Genomic DNA, 24,283 nt, shown 5'->3' on the forward strand with positions numbered 1-24,283 from the left:
TAGATCGAAATACATCATAGTGGTAACGAAATTGAATATGAGTTTTACAACAACATGTGATTCTTTCCTTGTTAATCCTTACATACCATGGTTTACACTTTTCAAAAGATCTTTGACTAATGGTAATATTTAATTCCTTACCATCTACAAATTTTTGAAACAATTCAGTTTGAGTCATGTCCAAAAGGTGTTTAGGATGTGGATCATGTATTTTTGACCCAATTCTCAATTTAAGAACATCTCTTGAATTAGGTGATACTCTTGTATTATCATGCCACAAAAATTTCAATCAAACTTTTGACTTCCCTAGTAAGTTTCATATCACATCTCGGGAGTCTACCACTAGAAGTCCATAAAATATTGGCTGGATCACATTCAAAGTTAACCCTTCTCTTTATAGCTCTTTCTAAATTCTTATGATTCACACTAAGATATCCACTTATGTTGCTAATCAATCTTTTGTTAGATGTTGATTTGTTAACTAAAGCTATTGTTATTGCTTGTAATGTTGCATTCTTATCTTTAGACTGACTTCTCTTTTCGATAACATCAAAGGCAGCAACAGTGGATACAACTTGTTTGAAAAACTCATTTTTATTCTTGGTTTTTGCATACATTCCCACCCTTCTAATTACTTTTCACATTTTAGACATTTTAATTAGTTGCAACATTAGCTGACATTGAAACCCAAATTTCTTATTATAAAAAAAATGTCTATACAATCTATTAGCATGTGTCCTAATTTGTCTCCATGAAACCAATCCCTTAAGATTATCTAGCACATCATTAGGAATATGAAAATTATGTCCAGATACTATACTATCATTCTGACATGTTTGTTCAGTAGTTGGTATTTCTATGTCTACATTCATGCAATTTTTATTTTCAATTGACATTTCATTTTTGCTGTTATTTGGGATTTGAATCTCATTTTCGATTTTTCTTGGTATTTCTTTCAGGGCATGCATTTCAATTGGAGTTTTTTGTGCATGATCATTTGAAAATTGCTTCTCATGAAGAAAATTTAAATCATTTAAATTGTAACCCACTTTTAAAAAATTCACCAATTTTATTACAAGAGAAAATTTCAGGGTTTGGAGACACATCTATATTGAATGCATGATTAGAATGTGCACCTGAATTTTCTTGTATTGGGTTCTCTTCTTTGACCTCTTCATCCATCGTGGTATCCTCAATGTCTTTCTCCTTTGAAACATTATTCAAGTCTCTAATTCTTTGTCTTCTCTCTTGTTGACGTCATGCTTCATTCTCTTTATTTGCTGCAATCTCCTCATCTATCAGAACTTTTGCTTTCTTCTTTCTTTGTTGTTTTGGTTCCATGTTTGCACCAATTTTGAATTTGAATTAGTAACTTGCAAATTGTATAAGAAGACAAGAAAATAGAATAACTATGAAAAAAATTGGTGTTGCAGATCGAAACTATTATTCGATCATTTCAATCATTGAAAGTCAATCTGTGGAACAGCTTTTGGGGCCCAACGAGTACATTAGAAATGGGTACTTGATTGTTTAAAAATCGGGTACCCATTTACAAATTGAGTACCCAATTTTAAAAAGAATTGGGTACTCAATTTTTAAATAATCGGGTACCCGATTCTTACAATGGTTGAAACACAATCGGGCACCTTATTTTTGAATTAAAAATCAGGTACCCGATTCTTGAGACATGAGTGGGAATTTGGTATGGCACGCAACTTTTGCATGGGTTTTTGCCTTGGGGCCAAAGGCATGGCATAGGCTTGGTCCCACCAAGCCATGCCTTTATGATCCATTTTTTTCTAAAGCATTTAATCGACAATTTCTGGTATTCTCATAATTTTTTTATAGTTGTCCCCATTGAATTTTTTGATGAAACAAAACTCCATTATAGGTCTTCCTATTCTAATTCCAAAAATGTAAATTTTATAGTGTTATTAGTTTATTCTCTATTTTCCATTATTTATTAATCAAAACTATCTCTTAAAGGTTAAAAAGTGACAATCACTAAAACTTTAATAACTTTTTTATTTTATAATTTTTCTTAAATTAATTTATATGTCATCAATCTAGATACAATTCTTTTGAGGTTAAAAAAATTATTTTTTGAAAAAAGTGAGATTTTGATCAAATTATGTGGTCCGTACACGAGAGGTTTTAAAATTTACCTTTATAGCCAATTAATAAATTTTTTTAAAAAAAATATTCAATAAAAAATTAAGGAAAAATATTGTCATCAATCTTAGGTGTATTAGGTGACTCTCTTTAAAAGGATTTGTGGAAATTCATTTATTTGTGTCAAATTATGGTGTTTGTAGACGAGCGTGGTATTGTCCTAAAACAGGCATTTTGAAAAAGTGGTTTTTAAAGATCCATATTAAAAACACATAAATAAATTACATATTCAAAAACTAGACTTCAAACCCTAAAATTTTTATTTCTAAATTTTTTTTATATTCAATCTCTAAATGCCTCAAATTTTGACATCAATTGACAAAAAATTTCAAAAACAAGAAATACACTTCCACTTTTTGGCCAAAAGTGAGACCCAACTTCTTGCACTGACCCATGTGTGTGTGTGTCCCTTAATCAACCTCTCTCACTCTCTTCCCTCCCTTATCTCATCATCACCTCTCTTTTTATTATAATAAAATGTGAGAATCTCTCTCTATCTCTCTCTCTCTCCATTATCTTGAGGGTTTACATTATCATTGGTATTATGCTTTTAGGTTTAAGGTTTGGGGTTAGGATTAGGATTAGGGTTTAATAATATGACTATATTTATGATTATGTTAAGGTTTAGAGTCTACATCACAATTAGTATTATTTAAGAGTTTAATTATGGTTTAATATTAACATGGGGAGTTTACAATTAGACTATGACTATTATTACAAACTATTAACTTTCACTTTGACAATGACATTGTGATAGACCTGTTTAAGTCTTTCTCGCAGTTTTGCAACTGCCAACTTCAATTTGATGAAACCCTTTGTGAACCTCTAATGTAATGAACTTCACTAATGTATATATTTTTCATCTAATACAATGAAATGATTCACCCAAAAAAATAAAATTTTACTATGATTATTATTTTATGTTTCCTAATGTATATATTTTTTGTGGTTTTAAAATAACACAATTTGCCTAGATTTTACACATTGTTTAAGAGACTATGAATGATTTTCCAATGAAGATTATTATTTTTTCTTTGTAAACTATTTTTTTTTGCCACAAAAAATAATTTTTTTTGTTAGGTGTTTTACACCTTTCACCAAGTTTTTACACCTTTTCTAAAGGAGGGGTTTCTTAATGTATACCCTGGTCCATACATAAAAAGCATAATCTTTCTCTTTGAAGAGGTGCTCAAATTAAAGGTATTGACATTTCAATTACTCACTCTTTATTTGTGGATCATACTTTACTCTTTGGGGCATCTAATGTTAAAGAAGAAAAACATATCAAACATATGTTGGATACGTATACCTCAGTCTCAGGCCAAAAAATCAATTCCCAAAAGTAAAAAAATATAGCTTTTTCAATACTATTCACATTATCTCCAACAAAATTGTGAATGTCTTGGGATCTTTAATTGATATCTTACCATTTTTTTACCTTGGTATTTCATTCTTTATGGGGGTTAACAAAATCAACTATTGGACTCCAATTATTGAGAGGACTAAATATAGAATTATAGCATGGAAATCTAGATGACTCTCACTAATAAGGAGATTACTTCCTGTAAAAATTATTTTGTCTACTATCCCGAATATTACCTTTCAATGTTAAAGGCTCCTTCATTTGTGCTTCATCTGATCACAAAGCTAATAAGACAATTCCTATGGTTAGAAAATATGAATGGGGAGAAGAAAATCCCACTCATTTCTCTTCATGATATGGCTCAAGTAAAATCTCTTGGGGGTGTGGGTATTCATGATTTGGCAAAGCGCAATTATGCATTTGGGGGAAAGTAAGTTTAGAAAATGTACTTTAAACCTACAAATAAATTGTTCCTTTGTTAATCTCTGATTGGTATTGACATATGAGTGAGAATATACTTAAGTCATTTACAATATTCATGTTGAACAAGTAATACATGCCGAGCATAAGTTGTTACATAGTATATGTCGAGCTAGAGATATTTAGTATGTATCAAGTAACTAGTAAGTGTCAAGTAACTCCAAGTGCTGAGCAGATAGCATGTGCCAAGTTATTTATCCAATGTGTGATCAATGGATGCTGAGTCATTCAAAAGTCAAGTTACAACATTAAAGTTGCAATTGATGTCGAGCATCAAGTACTTCAAGTGTCGAGTGATACAATTTTGACATAGTTGTTTTTAATGGCACAAACTTCTATGTAAACCAATTGTGAGCTGACTTAAGGATTGCTTTGTGACCTTGTATGATAAGAAAAAATCTTAAATGTGAATCCCTAGGCATTAAATGCCAAAAATTAGAAAAAGGGAAGGATTGACTGGCAATATGGGTGAATCACAGTCATTGATTCATACCTAACCCTAAGTCACCTAGGTTTTCTTAAGGAGAACAAACCCTATATTTTTTATGAATGTGAAAGGAGAAAAGAGATAAGTTTGCATACACAAATAGAGCATTCATGGTAACTAAAGAGTTGTGATTTGAGATACATAGAAAAATTAGTTAGAGGAGAAAAAAGGAAAGGAATTAGAAGACAACAAATATACATTTAATCAGGAAGGATCAAGTACACATAAGGAAAGATGTGATTTATCATCAAGAAATAAAGTGCTAACTGAAGGATCATTGTTGAGACATTCTAATAGGTGAATTAGTTAAATCTTTTAGTAGAGTAGTCTTAATAGGATGTTGTAATTTCTTTAAAAGTGTGTTTACTTCATTGTAAGTTAAAGTCCTTTTACTAGGTACACTTCTAATAGGGTGTTGAAATTCTTTAATAGGGTAAGATCTATCAATCTTGTAAGCTTTTAATAGGATAGACCTTTCATAGGGTAGATCATGTTTCATGATCAAAACATTGTAACCTTCATTGGATACACTTTATTACTACACTAGTGGAGATTTGTGGGTATCATCCCCACCCTAGTTTTACCTTCCCCTTGGAGGGTTTCTAGGTGACCAAATATCTTGTGTAATACATGTGTTGAATGTTTTTACTTTCATGCTATGGATGTATATGCTTAATTTGGTATTTTAGTTTACATATATAAATTGTGAGATGGATGTGTGGCAAATGATTCTGAGGTTGAAGTTCTAAGTGTTGATTCAAACCCCCCCTCCCTAGAGTTTACTTTACCTATTGTATTGCCAACAATTGGCATCAAGGCTTTGGTTATTTTAAAGTTAATCTTTGCAAATTTGAGGAAAGATTATGGAGATGGAAAAACTATTGAGAACGAGAAGATTGAAATACAACTTTCCCTACATCGGCTAAATGAAGTAAGAAATGAGTTAAAGTGATCACTGAAGAGAAGGAAAGAAATAGTTATTAAAGAGAATAACACATGTTACCAAGAGATTGACACTACTAAATTGTTTGCAAATGGAAACATGAGTGAATTTGATGCAGTAGCTGAAGATCTAATGGAAAAGAATGGAGCCCTAACAAAAGAGGTCAAAAATTTCAAGAGAGAACAAGAAGTTCAATTAGTATTGTTGTGTGAAGTGACTGAGAAAAAGAAGAAAGTTGAAGAGGACAAAGTCATGATTGAAAATGACAAAAGAATACTGAAAAACATAATAGAAGAGAAAACATCAAAGGTAAATAGGATTGCTCACATGTAATTGGAAACATTGAATCAAATGATGATTGAAAATCATGAACTGAATGGAGTATTGAGCTCACAACACTGAAGTTGCAAAATGAACAATTGAGAAATGATCTAAAAAGAGAAAATGAGTTTACTGAAAGTTTCAACAAACTTAGTGAAGCCATCAAGTATTTTGAGCAATTGATGAGATCTCCTAGATCCAACAATGATAATTTTGGATTAGGTTACACTAAAATTAAAGAAGGAGAATCATCCAAAAGTGGTGAAGAAAGCAATAAAAAATGTAAGAAATCCAAACCTACTTTTAATAATTATGGTAAGATAGGTCATACTACCAATGTTTGTAGGAGCAAGTCTACAAATGAGAATACTAAGCAGAAATTCATGGGTCATTGCAACAAATGCAATAAATAAGGACATCGGGCACATGAATGTAGAACCAAGACCATAAGTGCACAAATATTTGAAGGATATTTCTATAACTATTAGAAGTATGGACATAGAGCATATGAGTGTAGATCCAAGCCTAAATGGTCATCAAACAAGTAGACAAAGGTAAAGCACAATGGAAACGCTTATAATTGGGATTATAATACTAGATATAATTATCACTATTGCCAAAAGTATGGAAATGTTGCTGAAAATTGCATAAGAAAGTATTTCAGGAGTGACTACAAAAGGTGTGTTTTAGTTGTTTAAAGACTACTCACATAAGAAGGAATTGTCCAACAAGGTCAAATGCACCAAAAAGTGAGTTTAAAAAAGGCAAGGGAAAGGTATATGTTGAAAATGTTAGAAATGAGATAAACAAGACATGGAAGAGAAAGGAAAATTGCATCAAAAAAAGTTTAGATTGGACCACTTCACCTAATGGGTAAAGTGATCACACCACCTCCAATTAAGCAATCAAGAGGTATGTGTGGGACTAATATTTAAAAGATATATTATACATCAGTTCCAAGGATGTAGTTCTAAAAGGATTATATTTGCATAGAGAAAGATGCAAAGTGTTGTTAGGAATTTGGAAGAAATCTTTAAATTTTGACAATTTTCATGTTAATACTAAGCATGAAGATTTTCACTTTAGCTACTGAGTGAAATGTTAGTTGATGTTGAGCTATCAAAGGTGATAGTTTTGGTCAAGATCATAGTATCTATCAAGCATGAGGAAAATACATGGAAGTCAAGTGGATCATATTTTCTATTGAAGTCAATCTTACAATTGTGTAAGCATTTAGCATTAAATGCAATGTTTTAAGGGATATATAATCAATTTTTACTCATTTGACATCATTCAAATTTGAACAAGAGAATGAAGAGCTAAAGGAGAATTGAATACATCATTAAAAGCATTTACAAATAGGATTCAATAGTTTCCTGACAACATCTCAGCAGATTTAGAAAGGTATTTATCATGTGTCGAGCCATGCAGTTTGAATTTTTGCAAACCCTAGGTTTTTGTAATGGCATCTAGTTCTTCAACTACTAAGGATAAAAAGGGTAAATAATTTTTGAATTTACATAATTGATAAGCAATGAGATAAAAAAAACAAACTTTATGGCTATTCCTAATATTACTTACAAGCAAGATCCATCTAGTGCATTATCGATCATACCACCACAATTTTTAATGATTCAAGATGTGAGATGTTGCTACACATGCAAGGTGGCTATCATAGGTGACATGGATATTAGAGAAACCTATAGGAAACTATGTGAAAATGGAGTACTGAAAGATGAATTCAAAATTTTAGAGAGAAAAGGGTTAACCTGTGCCCTAGATTTCCCTAACATCTTCAAAATAGAATGGATAATGATAGTTCTTCATAGAATTCATGATAATTCTATATGGTTAGAAAATGGACTAATAAATATCACAAAGAAGATTGTACATAGAGTAACATGGTATCTAATCCTAGACCAACCTAAAACCACGAGGAGTGAAGCAAAAGAAGTTATTGAGAATAATACTGGGGCAGTGTGGAACAAAAGAGGAATGACAATTGACACTATCTTAGATCCCCTAATTTCTTTTGCAATAAGGATTATAGCACACAAATTCTATCAATCTAGTAGGCTCAATAGTATACCTTAGATTGTTGTTGACATAGGCTACAATATAGTTAAGAAGGATCATACTTATGACCTTGTTGAGTTGCAGTTGCAACAATTGACAAAAAATTTGGGAGCAATAAGGAAGACCAAGAGTGCATAGTAAAAATTTGGTTTAAATCTTATATGTATATTATTCTAGGTACAGAATACATTCCCTCACTAATACATTAGGGGTCAATTTGTGACGTTAATTTGCGACGACAAGAAAAGGTAATGTGGTTTTGGCTTTTTCTTTTCAATTTTAGCCTGATGTCGTCGCAATTGCGACGTCAAGCGTCGCAATTGCGATGCCAGCGAGATATAAGAGGAAAAAAAGCCAAAAACCCTCATTTGAATGAAATCGCGTGACACAAGGTTCTTCTGAAAGGAAAGGCGCGCGCATTGCAGGATAGCCTTTCGCATAACATTGGAAGTGAAGGTACACTAATAACAAGATTTTTTTATTTGAAATAGATATTTATATTAGCTAACACCTTACAGGAATCACTAATAACAAGATTTTGTCTGGTTCAACGACACAACTATGGACATTCTATCAAGTTATCTTCGAATCAGGGCTTATTCAGTTCTCCTGAAATCCTTAATATTACTACTAACTATAACCGTCTCCTACATATATGCTTAAATATTTCTAAACATTTATTGATACCCACAAAAATAGAATTTAACACAACAAATAGACCAAGCAAAGAGTAAGAGAACGACTCATTCTCGACAAAAACTGAAGAAAGTGACAGAAAACTAATTCACATTCATAGAAAGAGATATTTATTATACACAGCAAATCCTTTCAATAGGCATCAAATTGAATGTAAATCAAGTGAAAAGATAGCATCGTAATAGCATACTCTTCCATACAGATTTATTTTATAGAATGCAGGTATTGTAACAAGGAGATCGGTAGTGGTACAACTCCATTAGACTGGTGATATTGAACTAGAATATATCAAGATTTTATATATCACAAAGAACCATTTTTTAGATTTTTGTATGGATTTTAGTATGATTTTTATATTCTAGGTCAGGTACGATATTGTCCATAAAAGCTAGATTTAACTCATGATGGACTTATACCTTAATCATCTAGGCCCCCTTCCTTTGAGTTGAAGCACAAACCTCAGTTTCCTCTCCATTTTGGAACCTTACCATTATTTATTCTATGTAAGAAAATTGGCATTCCTCCTTCAATACATGCCTTTCAATAATTGTAAACTTCACAATTCTAAATGGCTAAGAGGCATTAACTGCATTTTTTCTTTTGCCACATGTATTAAGCATTTTATATTTCTTATATGTACTAAACAACTATTAACCTATTCAAATTTAGTGTAATTATTGTATAAAGATATGCTTCTACTATTTAGTATAGTTTTTTAATAGCTTTCTCTTGATGTGGATATAGCTTCCTCTTGAATTTTTTATTTTACAATAGATAGCTTAGCTAAAAAATTAATACCAAAAGTTGCATTTATGAAAACCATATAGTGCTCTAATCTGTTCTTATATTAACATCAAGTAACATTCAAATTGTGCAATAGAAGGACCATTGAGTTGTTTATATACCTAGAAGTGTGGCATGACAACATTCATTATGTTATATTTTTATGGACTAGTTAGGAATTGAACCTAAGATCTCCCATTTAGTAGTGAGAATATGAATTGTGTAGCCTGCATGAAGAATCTCAAACTTGTCTGGCTCTTCCAATTTGTAATGCAGTGAGTTGATTTCAAAGAAAGCACTACACACTCCATTGCAAGAAGATAGTGTGCAAGCTAAGGTATGTCTCCAGTCATTCATTGGTCTCCATTACTAGGTATGTCTAAATTCAAGTATACTAAACACCTTTTTCTAGCAAAGAATTTCTAAAAATAGGATAACTTGAAAGTGGTAGTGGTACATGGAAATTTTGTAGAAAGTTGTCCCATAGTTGAGGGTATGAGACTTTTAAAATGATTATTCATGCTCTATCACTCTAAGAAGAGAACAATTAATAAGAGTAGTGAGAAAGGGTAATTAAGATGGTAATGGCTATCCAACAAACTAAAACTTAATCATAATCTCTCTTAACGTTTTATCACTTTAAAAATAGCAAGTACCCTAAAAACCTACTAAGTAAACAAGTACAACTCAGAGGTACTATGAAAAGAAGCGGCAAATGAAACATGAAAAGAAATATTCAAATTCAGAGAAAAGACACGGTGAACATGCTATCAGTATTACAATTCAAAATAATAATATGTACAATACAGGAAAACATCAATGCAAGAGAATGCACATAATTATATTCTACATCTAGGTTCTACATAATTATCTCTCGCTCACATGCATCCTACTTGATTATTTTACTTTGGCATATATGGAGCATGGTTCAAACTTCAAACAACTTGGAAAATTGGTGATTACATGCAGAAAAACTCAGTAATAGAAAAAGAAGTGGTTCTGGCATTTTCCTTTAGAGCAGAATCAAACTCATAAATAATTGGTTACTTATTTGTACTATGGCTACAGTCTCGATCAGCTGAGGAATGAGAAGAGATCAATTATTTCAAAGATGGTACCCAATACAAAGAGATAAGATCTCATAACATCATTAGATGTATTCCAATGGTGCCTTTGGATACATGCACAATAGGATTTTACTTTCCATGAGGCAGGGCATTCAACATCATCATATTCGACTTTAGGAGTAGCAGCCCAAGAATTTCCTGCCCACACTTGTCAGTGTAACAAAATATATTAACTATTCATTGGTAAACATCCTTCTATTTGGTGAATTAAAAAAAACTTTCTGTTATACATAACAGTTTTTCTGCTATCCAAGATTTTACTTGATGTTGTTTCTAGAAGAGATTGTATATGTTTTTTGAATCACAATGTTTCAGATCTCACTCTATGACAATCATATGGGATCTAGTTATGATCCTCTATATTCATATTAGAGGCTTTGATGTTGAAATTGGCTTAGCAAATAATCATGACGATGACCATAGGGTCTCTTGATAATTTGTTTGGTGACTAATCTATTTATGTTAAAGCAGGATGTATCAGCATTGACTGTAGCAGAAAAACATGTTACATAGATGAAAACTTGCATTGTTGCACTTACAGCTGACATTTGACACTTGGAGTTGATATGCATGTTTCTTTGAGGTGGGTGATAACAAAGAGCTCATCAATTTTCATTGTGTTATCTTCTGGCTACAAGTATACACCATTCTTCACTGTTTTTTATTTATACCTAATACAATTTTATTTTTCAAAATGTTTATCACTGCCACAGTTTTTGATAGTTGGCTTCTTTGTATTAACGCCTATAAGGAGCCATTGGATATTGGAAGATAAAGGTTATAAATCTCAGGTAGTTTGTCTGCGAGATTTCTTTTGGATTTGGCTGTGTTACATGAAATGTTGAAGTAAGATGAACTGATTTCAACCCATTCTGATTGATTTGTACAAATTCTTATAACCAATTCCATATATTTAATTACATTTAGACACTATATTTTAATGCTTTATTTCAGTGTGCTACATATTCTATTTCATATTTGTGATATATGATGAAAGTATAATAACATATGGAGGAACAGTCCATGAGTGGTGTGGCCAGTTGAAATGGTTTTAGTTTCAATTTTACACCATTTGATACAAATAATCAATTTACCAATCGACCCCTAGGTTCATTCCATTTGCAGTAAAATCTTCATTACATAGAAAATGTTCACAAAATCTATGTCAATGCTCACACATCTTCTTCAACTTACGCAAATCTATGTGAATCCTCACACATTTTCTTGGACTTATGCAGGAACTATGTTTCCTTGCAGCTCTTGTTAAATATGTTATCAACTTGACTTTTCTATTAAAGGCTCTCATGCTGAATTGAAAGCCAGGTAAAGAAAAAGATATTATACACTATTTTGTTGGTACCCTGTGCAGCACAACAAACTTGTTCTTACTATAAGAAAATTTTCTTTTCTTTTGTTTCATTGCAGATCTTCTACTTGCATAGAGGTCTCTCCCCATCATTGGACACACTTGATAACATTCGAGCTTTAGATCGCATATAGGAAGTACACATAAGTATAAACTTCTTCTCTTCCCACAACACATATAACAACAATTTTAAGTGCTTGCAAGGTATATACTTATGAATAAATATTACATCCTGATTTAAATGTATGAAAACAATTTTTATTCCCTTTAAGCTTCATTCATCTCGAGGTGCAATTCACAAACTCAAGAATAGTGGCTTTTGTTCTTCAGGATACCTTTAGGGGAAGAGTATGTGAATGCCCCCTCATGTCTGGAGTCCAGTTTAGAGGAGATGGCTATTTACACTGCTAAGGTTTGTTGAATCTAATTCTGAATAACATTGCTTGCTATTGTTGAATCTAATCTAATGTATATTTTAACTAGACTTGTAGCTTATATGTTTTCAAATTTTTGTTAGGCCTTGTAGTTTGTATAATTTGATTGCTGGAGAGCTTCTACAGCTAAGCAAGAAGGCCGTTGCACGAGTTATAGCTGCGCGCTCGGGTATGAAAATTGGTTTTTTTTAATTCTAATGTATATTTTAACTAGACTTTTAGCTTATATGTTTTGAAATTTCTTTTAATGGCTTAATGTTGTAAGGTCTCTTGAAATAAGACCTTCAGGCGGTTGGTCAAAGTTTTACAAATAATCTTAGGAATAAAGTCAAAGAAAGTATTTTTAAAATATTAAAGTATTTAGCTAGGTCTAAGAAGATTTGTGTGCTTTCGACAGTTTTTCTTAGTTTGTGAAAGTTGTAGACCGAAGTTTTCATAGCCCAATTTTTGCTTCCTGCAAAGAACGATCATGTCAGATAATATAAGTGAAGAACAAAATAGGGAGACAATTGCTAGATTGTGGTCTAACTTGAAAAGAAAAGGTGATGGAAAATGTTATTGTCCTTGCAATATTTGTAAGGGCTTAAACCGTAGAAGACTGCTAATCAAAATAGTTAAGATACATTGTAGGGAGAATGGTCACATTGAAGGGGGGCATGACTATCATCCACTGGTAAGTCATTCATTATATCATTTTAACAATGTATATACATATGAAATCACTTGATGATGAGTTGATGATCATGGTTTATTTATGTTAATCAATTTTATATAGGTTGATCTTCCCAGGGAAGTACATGATATGAACCACAACAATCTGAAGAATATGGTTTCGAAGTGGAGGAACATGGAGGTGCAAATATCCAAGGTGAAGATAATGATCCCATGGAAGATGACGATCATGCGTCAGAAAACACAATTGAAGAGGATGGTATAAATACATTGATCCATGACACATCTAGTCCAAGCATATCTAATCATGATGATGATGATAGCCTCAATGTACCTCTACTTCAGAAGGCATACAAGCCCCTATACAAAGACTCCCAAACAACTCTTCTCTCTTTTGTATTTTTGTTGTTGAACTTGAAGGTTATGAATGGTTTATCCAACATAACAATGTCACATATGTTAAGGTATGTCATATATGTCTTTATAGTTAACAAAGGGTGAATAATGTACCACTAATATTGTTTATATTAACAACTTATATTTTTTGTTGTAAATTGATAGGCAAGTTTCTGTTACCATCATCAAATATTCTACCTCGCTCATATCGAGAATTAATTGCTGTTATGAAAGATATTGGAATGGAGTATGAAGCAATACATGCTTGTCCCAATGATCATATTATATATTATAAAGAACATGAATTTGCAACACAATGCCCTGTATGTCATACGAGTAGATATCAAACAGATCGACTAACAAAAAAGGTGCCTCAAAAGGTTCTTCGTTACATCCCCATTATTCCACGGATGCGAAAATTATTCAGGTGTAGTAGCTTGGCTCAATTTATGGATTATCATGCACGTAATAGAAGTCGAGATGACATTATTCGAATCCCTGCGGATGGTTCGACATTTATGCACATAGAGGAAAAGTGGCAACACTTCAAAGAAGAACCTCGTAATCTCAAGCTTTCATTGGCAGCGGACGGTGTCAATCTATTTGGAGAGATGAGATCTATTTACTCGGTGTGGCCTGTTTTTATTATCAACAATAAAATTCCTCCATGGATGTCAATAAAGAGGGAGCACATTATGTTGGCAATGATTGTTCCAGGTATCTTATCATTTGATAGTTATTAATTTACACGTACTTACAAATCTTGCAGTAAAATGGTCACAATAACTATGTAATGTTACTGTTCATTCAAGTAGGTAAATATCAAGTAAAAGATATGAATGTATATATTGAGCATCTTATCGATGAGTTGGTGGAGTTATGGAATGGTGTCACTATGTATGATGTGTCTAGACCAATATGACAAAGACAATTTCAATTCCATGCAATACTTGCATGGACAATACATGATGCCCCAGGGCTAACACATTTTTGTGGTATGTTATAGTGAATTCAAGTTGCGCACAATAATTCTAATTATAAAAATCAGCATATTTGATAATCCAATTACATCATTATCTTGTAGGTCTTCAAACAAAGGGAAAATTTGCATGTCTAGTTTGTGGTCCAAAGATGAAATCTCGTCATTCAAAAAGTTTAGGAAAGCAGGTGTTTGATGAGTGTAGACACTTCCTCCATAGGAATCATAAGTATCGAAGTATGGAAAAATATCTTTTCAATCGGAAAGAAGAGACTACATCAAAGCCATGAAGAATGACACCTCGCCTATGGAAGTTGGAATATAATAGAATTAATCGTTGAGGTAATGCCGTTCCACCTAATGGTTTATGTTTGTAATTTATATATTTCTATTGTGATTTTTGTTGACTAATTGTGTAATTGATGATCGTGAAGGTCATCAAGGCAATACTGACAACCTTCCAAAGGGACTAAAAAGCTATCCAGACAATTTAGTAGGTTTCCCTACTACGAGCACTTACAAATTGTGCATTTGTTTGGTACTATGCATATTGGAAAGAATATAACAGAGACATTGTGGAAAATATTGGATGGAAGGCATGACAAAGAAAAAATTGTCAAAATTTGTAATGACATACATGAATCCAATCATGCATTGAAAAATTTCATTCACTCAAATAGCAACAGAGATCATATTAATATAAGTGCCCTTCCATGGTTATTAACGGAGCAGCAAAGTGATGCCATAAAAGAAGTCATACGAAAAATTCGATTTCCCACAGGATTTGTTGCGAACATAAACAATCTCATATCAAAAAAAAGTGAATTTGGGCCAGGGCTCAAAATGCATGATTGGCATACTTTCATCAAGGTAAGTTATGTTCTTCTGTATTTACAATATATTCATAAACTACGTGAATTGTTCGTTATGTTATGTTAGAAAACAATGAAATGATTGGTTTATAATTACTGCAGTACGTGCTTCCTCTATCCCTCCCAGAGCACTTCAACAATAACATCAAACAAGTGATATACGATCTTGGAAAATATATGAGGTAAGCAGTAATATCTGTTCAATTTGTTGTATATATTTATTATATTCGTGATTTGTTTTTCTTGCTATTTAATCTATTGTATATTATTTTGTAAAGTCTCATATCTATATATTTTTTGTGACTTGAATCTCTTAATGTAGGTGGTTGTCATCTAAAGAAATCCATAAAGAAGAAATAAACTATTGGAAGAGAAGAATTCCTCATTTACTGTGTGAAATGCAAAAGTGTCTACCTCCAACTTTTTTCAATGCACAGGAACACTACCTCATACACCTAGTTGAGGAGATTGAATTGTGTGGACCTGTACACACTAGGTCAATGTGGATGGTTGAGAGGCATATGAAATCTTTGAAGGCTTTGGTTTGACAAAGAGCACATCCTGAGGGTTCTATGGTAGAGGGATATATGGTATACCAGACTATGGTGTACATTACTGAATATCTTCCTAGGTTTGCATCAAATATCCATGTAGATCACATTTGGGATCTCGAGCCTTTTAAAAAATTAGAAGGGGAGTACTTGATGGGGAAAGGTACATTGAGGAAAGTGAGAGGTAATAAATTATAAGATGTTATTGTAATAAATTATTTCTTAATCTTCAAAATAAATCGGTTGTAAGTTGTCTATTTTTTTTTTGTACAGGTGCTCGAGAGTGGGATGCACTACATTTGTATATTGCAAACAATCTTGATTGGATGACGGTATGGATTGAACAATGTCAACATTCTGGTTGCACATTAACATGGGAAGGTGTATCTTCATTGGTTAAAGAAGCTCATCGTAATGGAGATTCCAATGTTACACAAAGGGAAATAGATTTAGCACGTGGTTCAAGAGATTTCCAGGTACGTACAAATTTATTAATCACTCGTATGTTTATCAACTCACGATACAATAATTTTGATATGTTTCACATATTATTGCAGGTTAAACACCATAAGACTATGTTCTGTAATGGTCAAAAATTTCGCGTCAAAGTGTTGGATGACACGAAGAAAACTTGTGATTCAGGAATAACTGCAGTCTTTCAAGTGACTAATATTTCATCTAGAAACGACTTACATCCTCAAGAGTCTAAAAATTGATACTATGGAATTTTGGATGAGATAATTGAGTGTGACATTAGTTCCTTCAAATTAGTACTCTTCATTGTCAAATGGTACAGGCTACAACTTAATCCAAATGATCTTGATAGGACTGTTATTGAACATGATAATGGATTTACAATGGTTAATACAAGGTCATTTGAGCCATTTGGGGATGAGTCGTATGTTCTTCCAAGCCAATGTGAGCAGGTATTTTACTCAGAGGTTCCACATAAACCGGGTTGGTCATTTGTTGTTAGACATGAACCGAGAGGAAGGGCAATAAAGTATAATGCGATGGAAGAAGAAGATATCGAAGAAGTAGAAGATGATGTAGATGGTGATCACAATCGACAGTTATTGGATGATGTTCCTGACACAAATTTTCATGAAGAAGAAGAAGAAGATGATGACGATGATGCTGCTACTGATGATGATGATGAAGATGATGTTGATGTTGATGATGATGTTGATGATGATGACGACAATGACAACGACGATGATGGCGAGGAGGATGATGACGACGACAACGATGATGATGACGAGGATGATGATGATGATGATGATGATGATGATGACGACAAGGATGATGATGATGGAATTTAGAGGTATGCCATCAATCCTTAATCTATTTAATATTCATTTCTTGATAGAAATATATTTGTCTTATATATATGGTTACATAGTTTATTCATTATCTATTTAAAAGCTACAAGTTTCAACTACAAATAGAATACTGCTAATCTAAATTAATTAAATAAAACTATTTAAAACACATTTTGATGCGTGAATGTATTGAGCCTTATTTTCTTTCAGGTCAAAAGAATTTGTAAGTGTTTAGTTTAGAAAAGGGAATTCATTAAATATCTATAAAAGGGAGTTGTACCTAGAATAAAATTCATAGGGAAAACATAATATAAGTGCTTACCCAATTTGTTGGTTAATAATTCAAGTATCTCTAACATTTCATTTTAGAATAGGAATAACATTGTATCAGTATGTTGATTTACAGACTAAAACTAGAAAACTTATTTCAGTACATGTATTTGGATCTATGGGATTTACACGGTAAGTAAAAAGAAACCAGTAATCCATTTTAAAATTATTATAATGGGTTTTGGAAGAAATTATAGTTATCTTAATTAATATAAAATATCTAACTGAATTTCAAAATGTTATGCAAGTGGCTTTAGTCTAGGTGTTTCCTCCACCTCCACACAAATCAAACAACTTCAAATAGCATGTCCCCAAGGTGACTAAGCCCTCAACTCATTAGCTGATACAAAAACCCAGTTTTAGCCCTTCACTAGGCCTACTTCCCTAGTAGGCTTATAATGTGAGCCTGATTTAAGTGTTTTATTGTGTACCTTTTAATGTTTTTAATTTTTATGTGATGCTAATGATGGATGTGATTATGATTATGATGTGATTATGCTCACAATAATTGAATTACATTTGCAGGAAATTGAACCCCTTTCAGGAGCATCCCGCACAGTCTCATGGATCAACAAGTATAAGTCAATACTCCTTATAGACAGTTTATTTAATACACTTATCAATAGTAAGATTGATGTCTTCTAAGATCTCTCCCATTTGCAGGTACCAGCGAATAGGTATTTGTCAGAAGTGTCTTCCTCGAGTGAGGGAAATATAGGAATAGAAGAGGAAAGTGAGACATGCAGTTTATCTAGAACAGAGAGATTAACTAGAGGTCAAAGGACTAGAAGGAAATTCAATAAACACATGAAATTTTTCCTTGCTCAAGGGGGGTCATGTTCTTATGATGATGAGACAGAAGGCGACATCGAGGTTCCCTTGAGGTACCAACATCTACAGAAACATTGGGTACCCAAGGAACTTCCTCCAATAAACACTGATTTTTGTGTTAACGAGAGGATATATCGCATAGCACCATCATCACTACATGGTTTGGGCCTATTTTCTATGGATGGCATAAAGGTGTCTTACAACAAAGTTTCTGAATTGATGGAGTATGTTGGACCATGTTACGATTACAAAAGTTGGATGCATATTGTTAAATATAAAAAAAGTATACGTAGGTATGCCCTCTCGGCAAATTATATACAATAGCAAGACAATAATAAAAGTAAAAGTGTGGCTATATACATTGATGGAAGGCCAAAAGCAATAGGGAATATTGCGGGTTTTATAAATAGCACATGACCTGGGTCAACTATAAAGCAACCCAATTCCATATTTGAGGCGCACGAGGGAAATCGTGTATTCATCTGTGTGATAAAATCAATACGTGCAGGGGAAGAGCTTCTTATTGATTCCAATTTGAACCGCATAGATACAAACGAGGCTACTATCATGGGGGTGGTTCATACTATTAAACCAACTTCTAATCAATGACTCCAACATACCATTTAGTCAATAAATTTTTGGCTAACATTTTTATACTTCATCTTTGACAAAGGGGCACAATATGGAGCAATCGCTCGGAGGGGATGTTGACGATGCTCCCGGCTTATCTACACATGAGCAGGTAAAACTCATTTGTAATTGTGCAAACTAGATAGAAGCAAAATGTTATTTTTTTAATGTTGTTTTCTTTATTGTTTTGGAGTAATTTTGATAATACTAATACTATTGTTGTCACAGAGGGCTAGTGGTCGGAGGGAGGGAAAGGAACCTGCAGTCCCTCGGTAGGCCCCCCCTGAGGAGGACCCTTTCTATATCGATTTAGCAGAGACCGATGACCCGATCGGTTCGATTAAAATTAATTTAAAGAAAATTAGCAAAGAAATTCTACGTTTGGCAACCATAAAGCCTATGACTCAACAAATAAAAGATAGGGCATCTGAATTGTTGCACACCTCTGAGTCCTTAAAAGTAAGTATTAATGAAATTTTTAATTATAACAAGAGTTCAATAATGGTTTTTATGTTATGCTCTTTTATGGCATTAATTAAAATATGGATGTGTTGTCTTTACAGAGTTTTTTGCTTGATTTTGAGCCTCGTTCCCATGATGAGGGTGCTGCAAGTGGTTCAGGTAGATCGCATGTTCCATTCCCCACTTCTGTTTTCCACTAAATATATATAGGAATGATCATAATCATTGAGAATACATGCTCAAACAATCTTTTTTTTTAATGCTCTAACAATCTTGTCCATGCTAGTCCACGCGTTCTATATTTATGCATGCTCCAATCATTTTATTCTTCAGCTTCACATCAATTGAATCTATGATGACGCCGCCTCCATCCAGGACAACCACAAATCTCTTTCCAACTGTTGAGTCAGCAACACGCAACTTACATGCATCGACTGTTGCACCATCTGCTGGTACACAAATCCCTCTTTTTATCTCTTATGACAGCAACAAATAGTTTCTTTTTTACAACTTTGTAACATCAATTATCATTTTTTCTTTTATACTTCGATCATGACAAAGACTTATGAAACTTATGAAACTTTTTGCAATAGGACCTACAACATCATTTCCTGGATGTTCCTATGTTCCTAGTACGGGAACGGTGAAGGATGTCACATTGATCGTCAGCGATGATGAAGGTATTCCATTAAAAGCAGCCAAAGTTCCAGGTACTTTAAAGTTATTATAATTCTATAGTGATATAATAGTAATTTAGTTTTTGATCACTCTTCATCGACTAATGATCCCATGATTGTTTTGTAGGGAATGATCTTTTTTGGAGAAAACTTGGTGATGAGTGTTTGCGAATATTTGGGCCCACCATGCATACCTGGTGGAACATCATATCCTAACTAAAACCCCAAACCACTATTTTGATTTCATATCATTGCTATAATAGTTTTCTTTTTCATCCATTTCTTGAACTATATTAAAGGTAGCTTCACTTCATTTATGAGTCTTACATGTTTTTTTTACTTAAAAGGTGGAATCACCAACGCAAACCGTTGAAGGATGATCTTATAGAGAGCATGACCCAACTCTTTGGACCTTGTGCATTCGAGAGAAACAAGCTCCTTGAAAAAGCTGGTTTATGTTTGAAGTATATTAGGGACCAGTACAGGAAAAATTTATGGGATAACCCTAGGTACGAGTGTCTGCCCTATGTTCCTAAGGCTGAGTGGCAGGCTCTGATTTTGGATGGAAAGTATAAAGCTGACAAGAAAAATAATATTACACCAGTGGAGAGTACAGCAAGGTATGTGATACTGTTGAGAATCTAATTATGTACTAATTAACCTCCATATTTATACTATCTAACATATTTCAAACTTTTCATAGATTGCTTGACACATCAAAGGCAACAAAGGCAAGACTAGAAAAGCACGGGACACACAAGCTTGGCTCTGGTGGTTTTTTGAAACTTCAAGCAAGAGTTGTAAGTATTAGTAAATGAAAAATTGTATCAAATTTTTTATATAATGTGAAGGGAAATGCTAGGACTCCCTTATTTAGCTCATCAGTTATAAATAGGTCAATAGAATATAATAACATTAGTGGATTTTCATATTCAATATAAACAATTCAGCAATTGAAGTCAAGACTCTGCAATCTAGATTAGTGAAGAAAACTTGTGATTCACTAATATGACATTATTTAAAATCTCACCCTTGACTGAATTTTCCTCCAATAGTTGAGAATAAAGGCAGTGATTGAAAGAATGAGGGAATGCAGCAACACTTGCAGCCATTTTTATTTCCAAAGAGCTGAACTAACTCTTACCCAACTTAAAAATTTGGAGAAAATATGTTGGTACAAGGAAAGCATACAAACACGCAACATTTATATAGTAGATTGCTCCATCAAAACTGCTCAATTTTTCTCCTATTATATTATAATGGATATAGATGATTTTTTGTTGATATTTTAACTACCCTCCATTGGTTGATGAAACAATGCAAGTAAAATTCACCATACCACGCAAAAATGCAGGGCTCAGAGTTCAACAGATGCCTCACAGAAGACGATAAGAGAATTGGCTTCCAATAAGGCTATAGAGCCGTGGCTGAACGGATACGAGCTGAAATTAGTGTGGAAGGTTCTAATACTGATGCATCTGAGCCACAGGTAAATAAGCTAAATGAAATTTATTTCAAATTGAATACTTTACCAATTAGTCTATTTGATGTTAAGTTCCAATATAAAGTGAGTATATCTGTTTTAAGCAAGCAATGATAACAATGTGTAGGATGTTGGAATGCAGCCTGACAATCCTTCTGCACAATCTGTGGATGTCGAAGGTTCGCATGATGTGCATCCCAGTGGTGGAGGTATACATTTTCTATTAAATTTTTTATATGTAATTGCAATTGGTATTTGGATTAATGTAACATTTTGTATAGCAGCTGTAGAGGATCGAGGGGTCGATGTTCATGACCGTGTTGACGTTGAGTCCAGACAAAATGATGTGGTCAGATCAGGTAAAGAGACACAGTTATGTTATTTAAAATAATTAAATACTTGTAACAATTATAATAAATTATTTTTAATTTAACTCTTTTATTTGTTATTGCAGAGGACCCCCCTTTGCAACAGCATAGGAATTTGAGATCATCAAGAACAGAGAACAGAACAACTGATGAGGAGGGAATTGATGATGACACTAATGCTCCTCTTAGAGCTTACATAGAAAAAATAAATAGAAAGAAAAAAAAGAAATGATTGTCACTACATACCTTAATTGATAATGACTATATTTTATGTCTTAATGAATTTAATTATGTGCTAACGAATGTTCATGAATTATGTGTTAATGCAGAATATTGATGAATGTTGCATGTTAACGAATCTAATGTGTTAATGAATGTTATCATGTGATATTGATTGAATGTTATCGTGTGATATTGATTGAATGTTACATTTTATTAATGGTTGAAAGAATGAATGAATGTTAGATGTTAACAGGGAATGTAGAGTGATGTTAGGGGGAGGGGGGTGGGGCCAAATGAGCTTCCACCTTCACGTGGTTGGCCCTATTTAGTAGAGAATTGATAAAGAGTCTCCTATTGAGTTTGAGATTCAAATCACATGTTTTAGAAAATAACCAATATTTCACTGTCAGTAAATTGAATGCTTTTGTGATGTTTGGCAACTCGTTTGACAATTATTATGTTTGATGGGCATGATGAATTGTCTCTTCTGCAAAGCTTCATATATGAATTTATTTTTCATGCAATAGATTTAATTTTAATCAAATAACCCATATTTAATAAAGAGCCAAAGAACAGTATTAGTAATAGAATAAAAAATCCTATGTTACACAGATCTGTCATGGTAGTTATACTTTATATGCAAAAATCTACAGTTTTTATGACCGTTTTAAAAATAATTGTCTATAATACTATATTGAGGAACACATGCTTGATAACTTATTCTGCCCCATTTTCAAGGCATGAAGTATTTAACATTCAAAGACGTTGAAAAAGAGTTGGTATTGCTCCCTAAATTAATCTTTAACAAGCAAGAGAAACCATGTTTACTATAGATTTTAAGCTAATCATTTAGAAATATCTTAAGAGGCATTCGGAGCATTTTTCACAGGCGAGAATAGAGAATATTAGACACTAAATCATTATTTTGAATTTGACCCCACTTTATTTTGGCCTTTGTTCATTTTCTCTTTTAGTATCAGTTTTAATCATTTCTACAAGGAGACGAGACTTGTTCTGTTATACATCTACGTGAACACCAATTTAAAACCAATAAAATGAATCTATCTTCAATCTAGTAGGTGTCAGGGGCTGTAGTTTCAAGATTTGTTTGAAATTTACAAGTCAATCTATCTCTTTTATATTGCTTAAGAGTTTCATTGTTTGTCACAAGATGATGCACATATCTTCTGTTTGCCTAGTCAGATCAAGGAAGAAATAAGATCTGTTCTAGATCTTACAGAAGTAATATTGTCTCAATTTGGTTTTAAGAGCTATGAAGTCAACTTATCAACAAAGCCTGAGAAAGAAGTGGGTAGTGATGATATTTGGGAGAAAGCGACTTCTACTTTGAAAGACGCTCTTCAAGACAAGGGTTGGGATTATTATGTTGATGAAGGAGGAGGTGCATTTTATGGTCCAAAGATTGATCTTAAGATTGAAGATGCCCTTGGAAGAAAGTGGCAATGCTCAACAATTCAGGTAAACATATTTGGCCTATACTCATGAATTTTAATTAGTATAATCTTGGGGAGTTGACTTTGATTTTTCTAATCAAAATAATACTGTGGACATCTGTATGCAGGTGGATTTTAATTTGCCTGAGCGATTTGATTTATTCTATGTTGATTCACAGAGCTATCCTAGGATCTCTTGAACACTTCTTTGGCATATTAATAGAGAATTACACTGGTGATTTTCCCTTGTGGCTATCTCCAGTACAAGCCCGTCTTTTACCTGTAACAGACACCCAAGTCTGTAGATTGATTGCATGTTCATATTTTGTTTTTCCTACAAAGGGTTTCAGGTTGACTAATTAATATTGGAATTCAATAGGTACCGTACTATCAGAAAGTGGTGGAAATGATGAGGAAAAAAAATATTAGAGCAGAAATATCATATAGTGAGCGTCTTAGCAAACTAATTCGGAATTCAGAAACACAGAAGATACCATTAATGGCTGTTGTGGGGCCAAAGGAGGTGGAGAGTAAAACTTTAACTGTTCGTTCAAGGCATGGTGGAGAACTGGGAATGATGACCGTCAATGAGGTTATAGAAAAAATTGAACAAGTAGTAGCTGCCAGAAGTTTTTTGTAGTGGATGGTTGGAAATGGCTGTCATGACAATTTTTGTAGGACAATAACCTTTTCTTGTTTTCATTATCTTTTTTGATAGCTAAGGAAATCAGTAATGAAAGCCAAGAAGCCTTTTTCCATCTAGAAAATATTTTTTTAGGCAACATA

At 33.1% G+C, this 24,283-nt stretch overlaps 1 protein-coding gene across 1 annotated transcript in view; it reads left to right on the forward strand.

The window, feature by feature from the left end:
• LOC149541556 (uncharacterized) overlaps positions 1 to 22,053 on the forward strand; it is a 29,479-nt gene extending 7,426 nt beyond the window's left edge. Inside the window, exons 3-8 of the mRNA XM_089795625.1 lie at positions 15,799 to 15,902; positions 15,992 to 16,194; positions 18,875 to 18,943; positions 19,943 to 20,003; positions 21,738 to 21,812; positions 21,908 to 22,053. Of these exons, the coding sequence (XP_089651751.1) occupies positions 15,799 to 15,902; positions 15,992 to 16,194; positions 18,875 to 18,943; positions 19,943 to 20,003; positions 21,738 to 21,812; positions 21,908 to 22,053 (658 nt within the window). The remainder of the gene's footprint in view (positions 1 to 15,798; positions 15,903 to 15,991; positions 16,195 to 18,874; positions 18,944 to 19,942; positions 20,004 to 21,737; positions 21,813 to 21,907) is intronic.
• The last annotated feature ends 2,230 nt before the right edge of the window (positions 22,054 to 24,283 follow it).

This window comes from Cupressus sempervirens, chromosome 8, assembly GCF_028749045.1.
Source record: "Cupressus sempervirens isolate cs-2001-9-10 chromosome 8, ASM2874904v1, whole genome shotgun sequence".
In the NCBI taxonomy this organism is placed as follows: domain Eukaryota; kingdom Viridiplantae; phylum Streptophyta; class Pinopsida; order Cupressales; family Cupressaceae; genus Cupressus; species Cupressus sempervirens.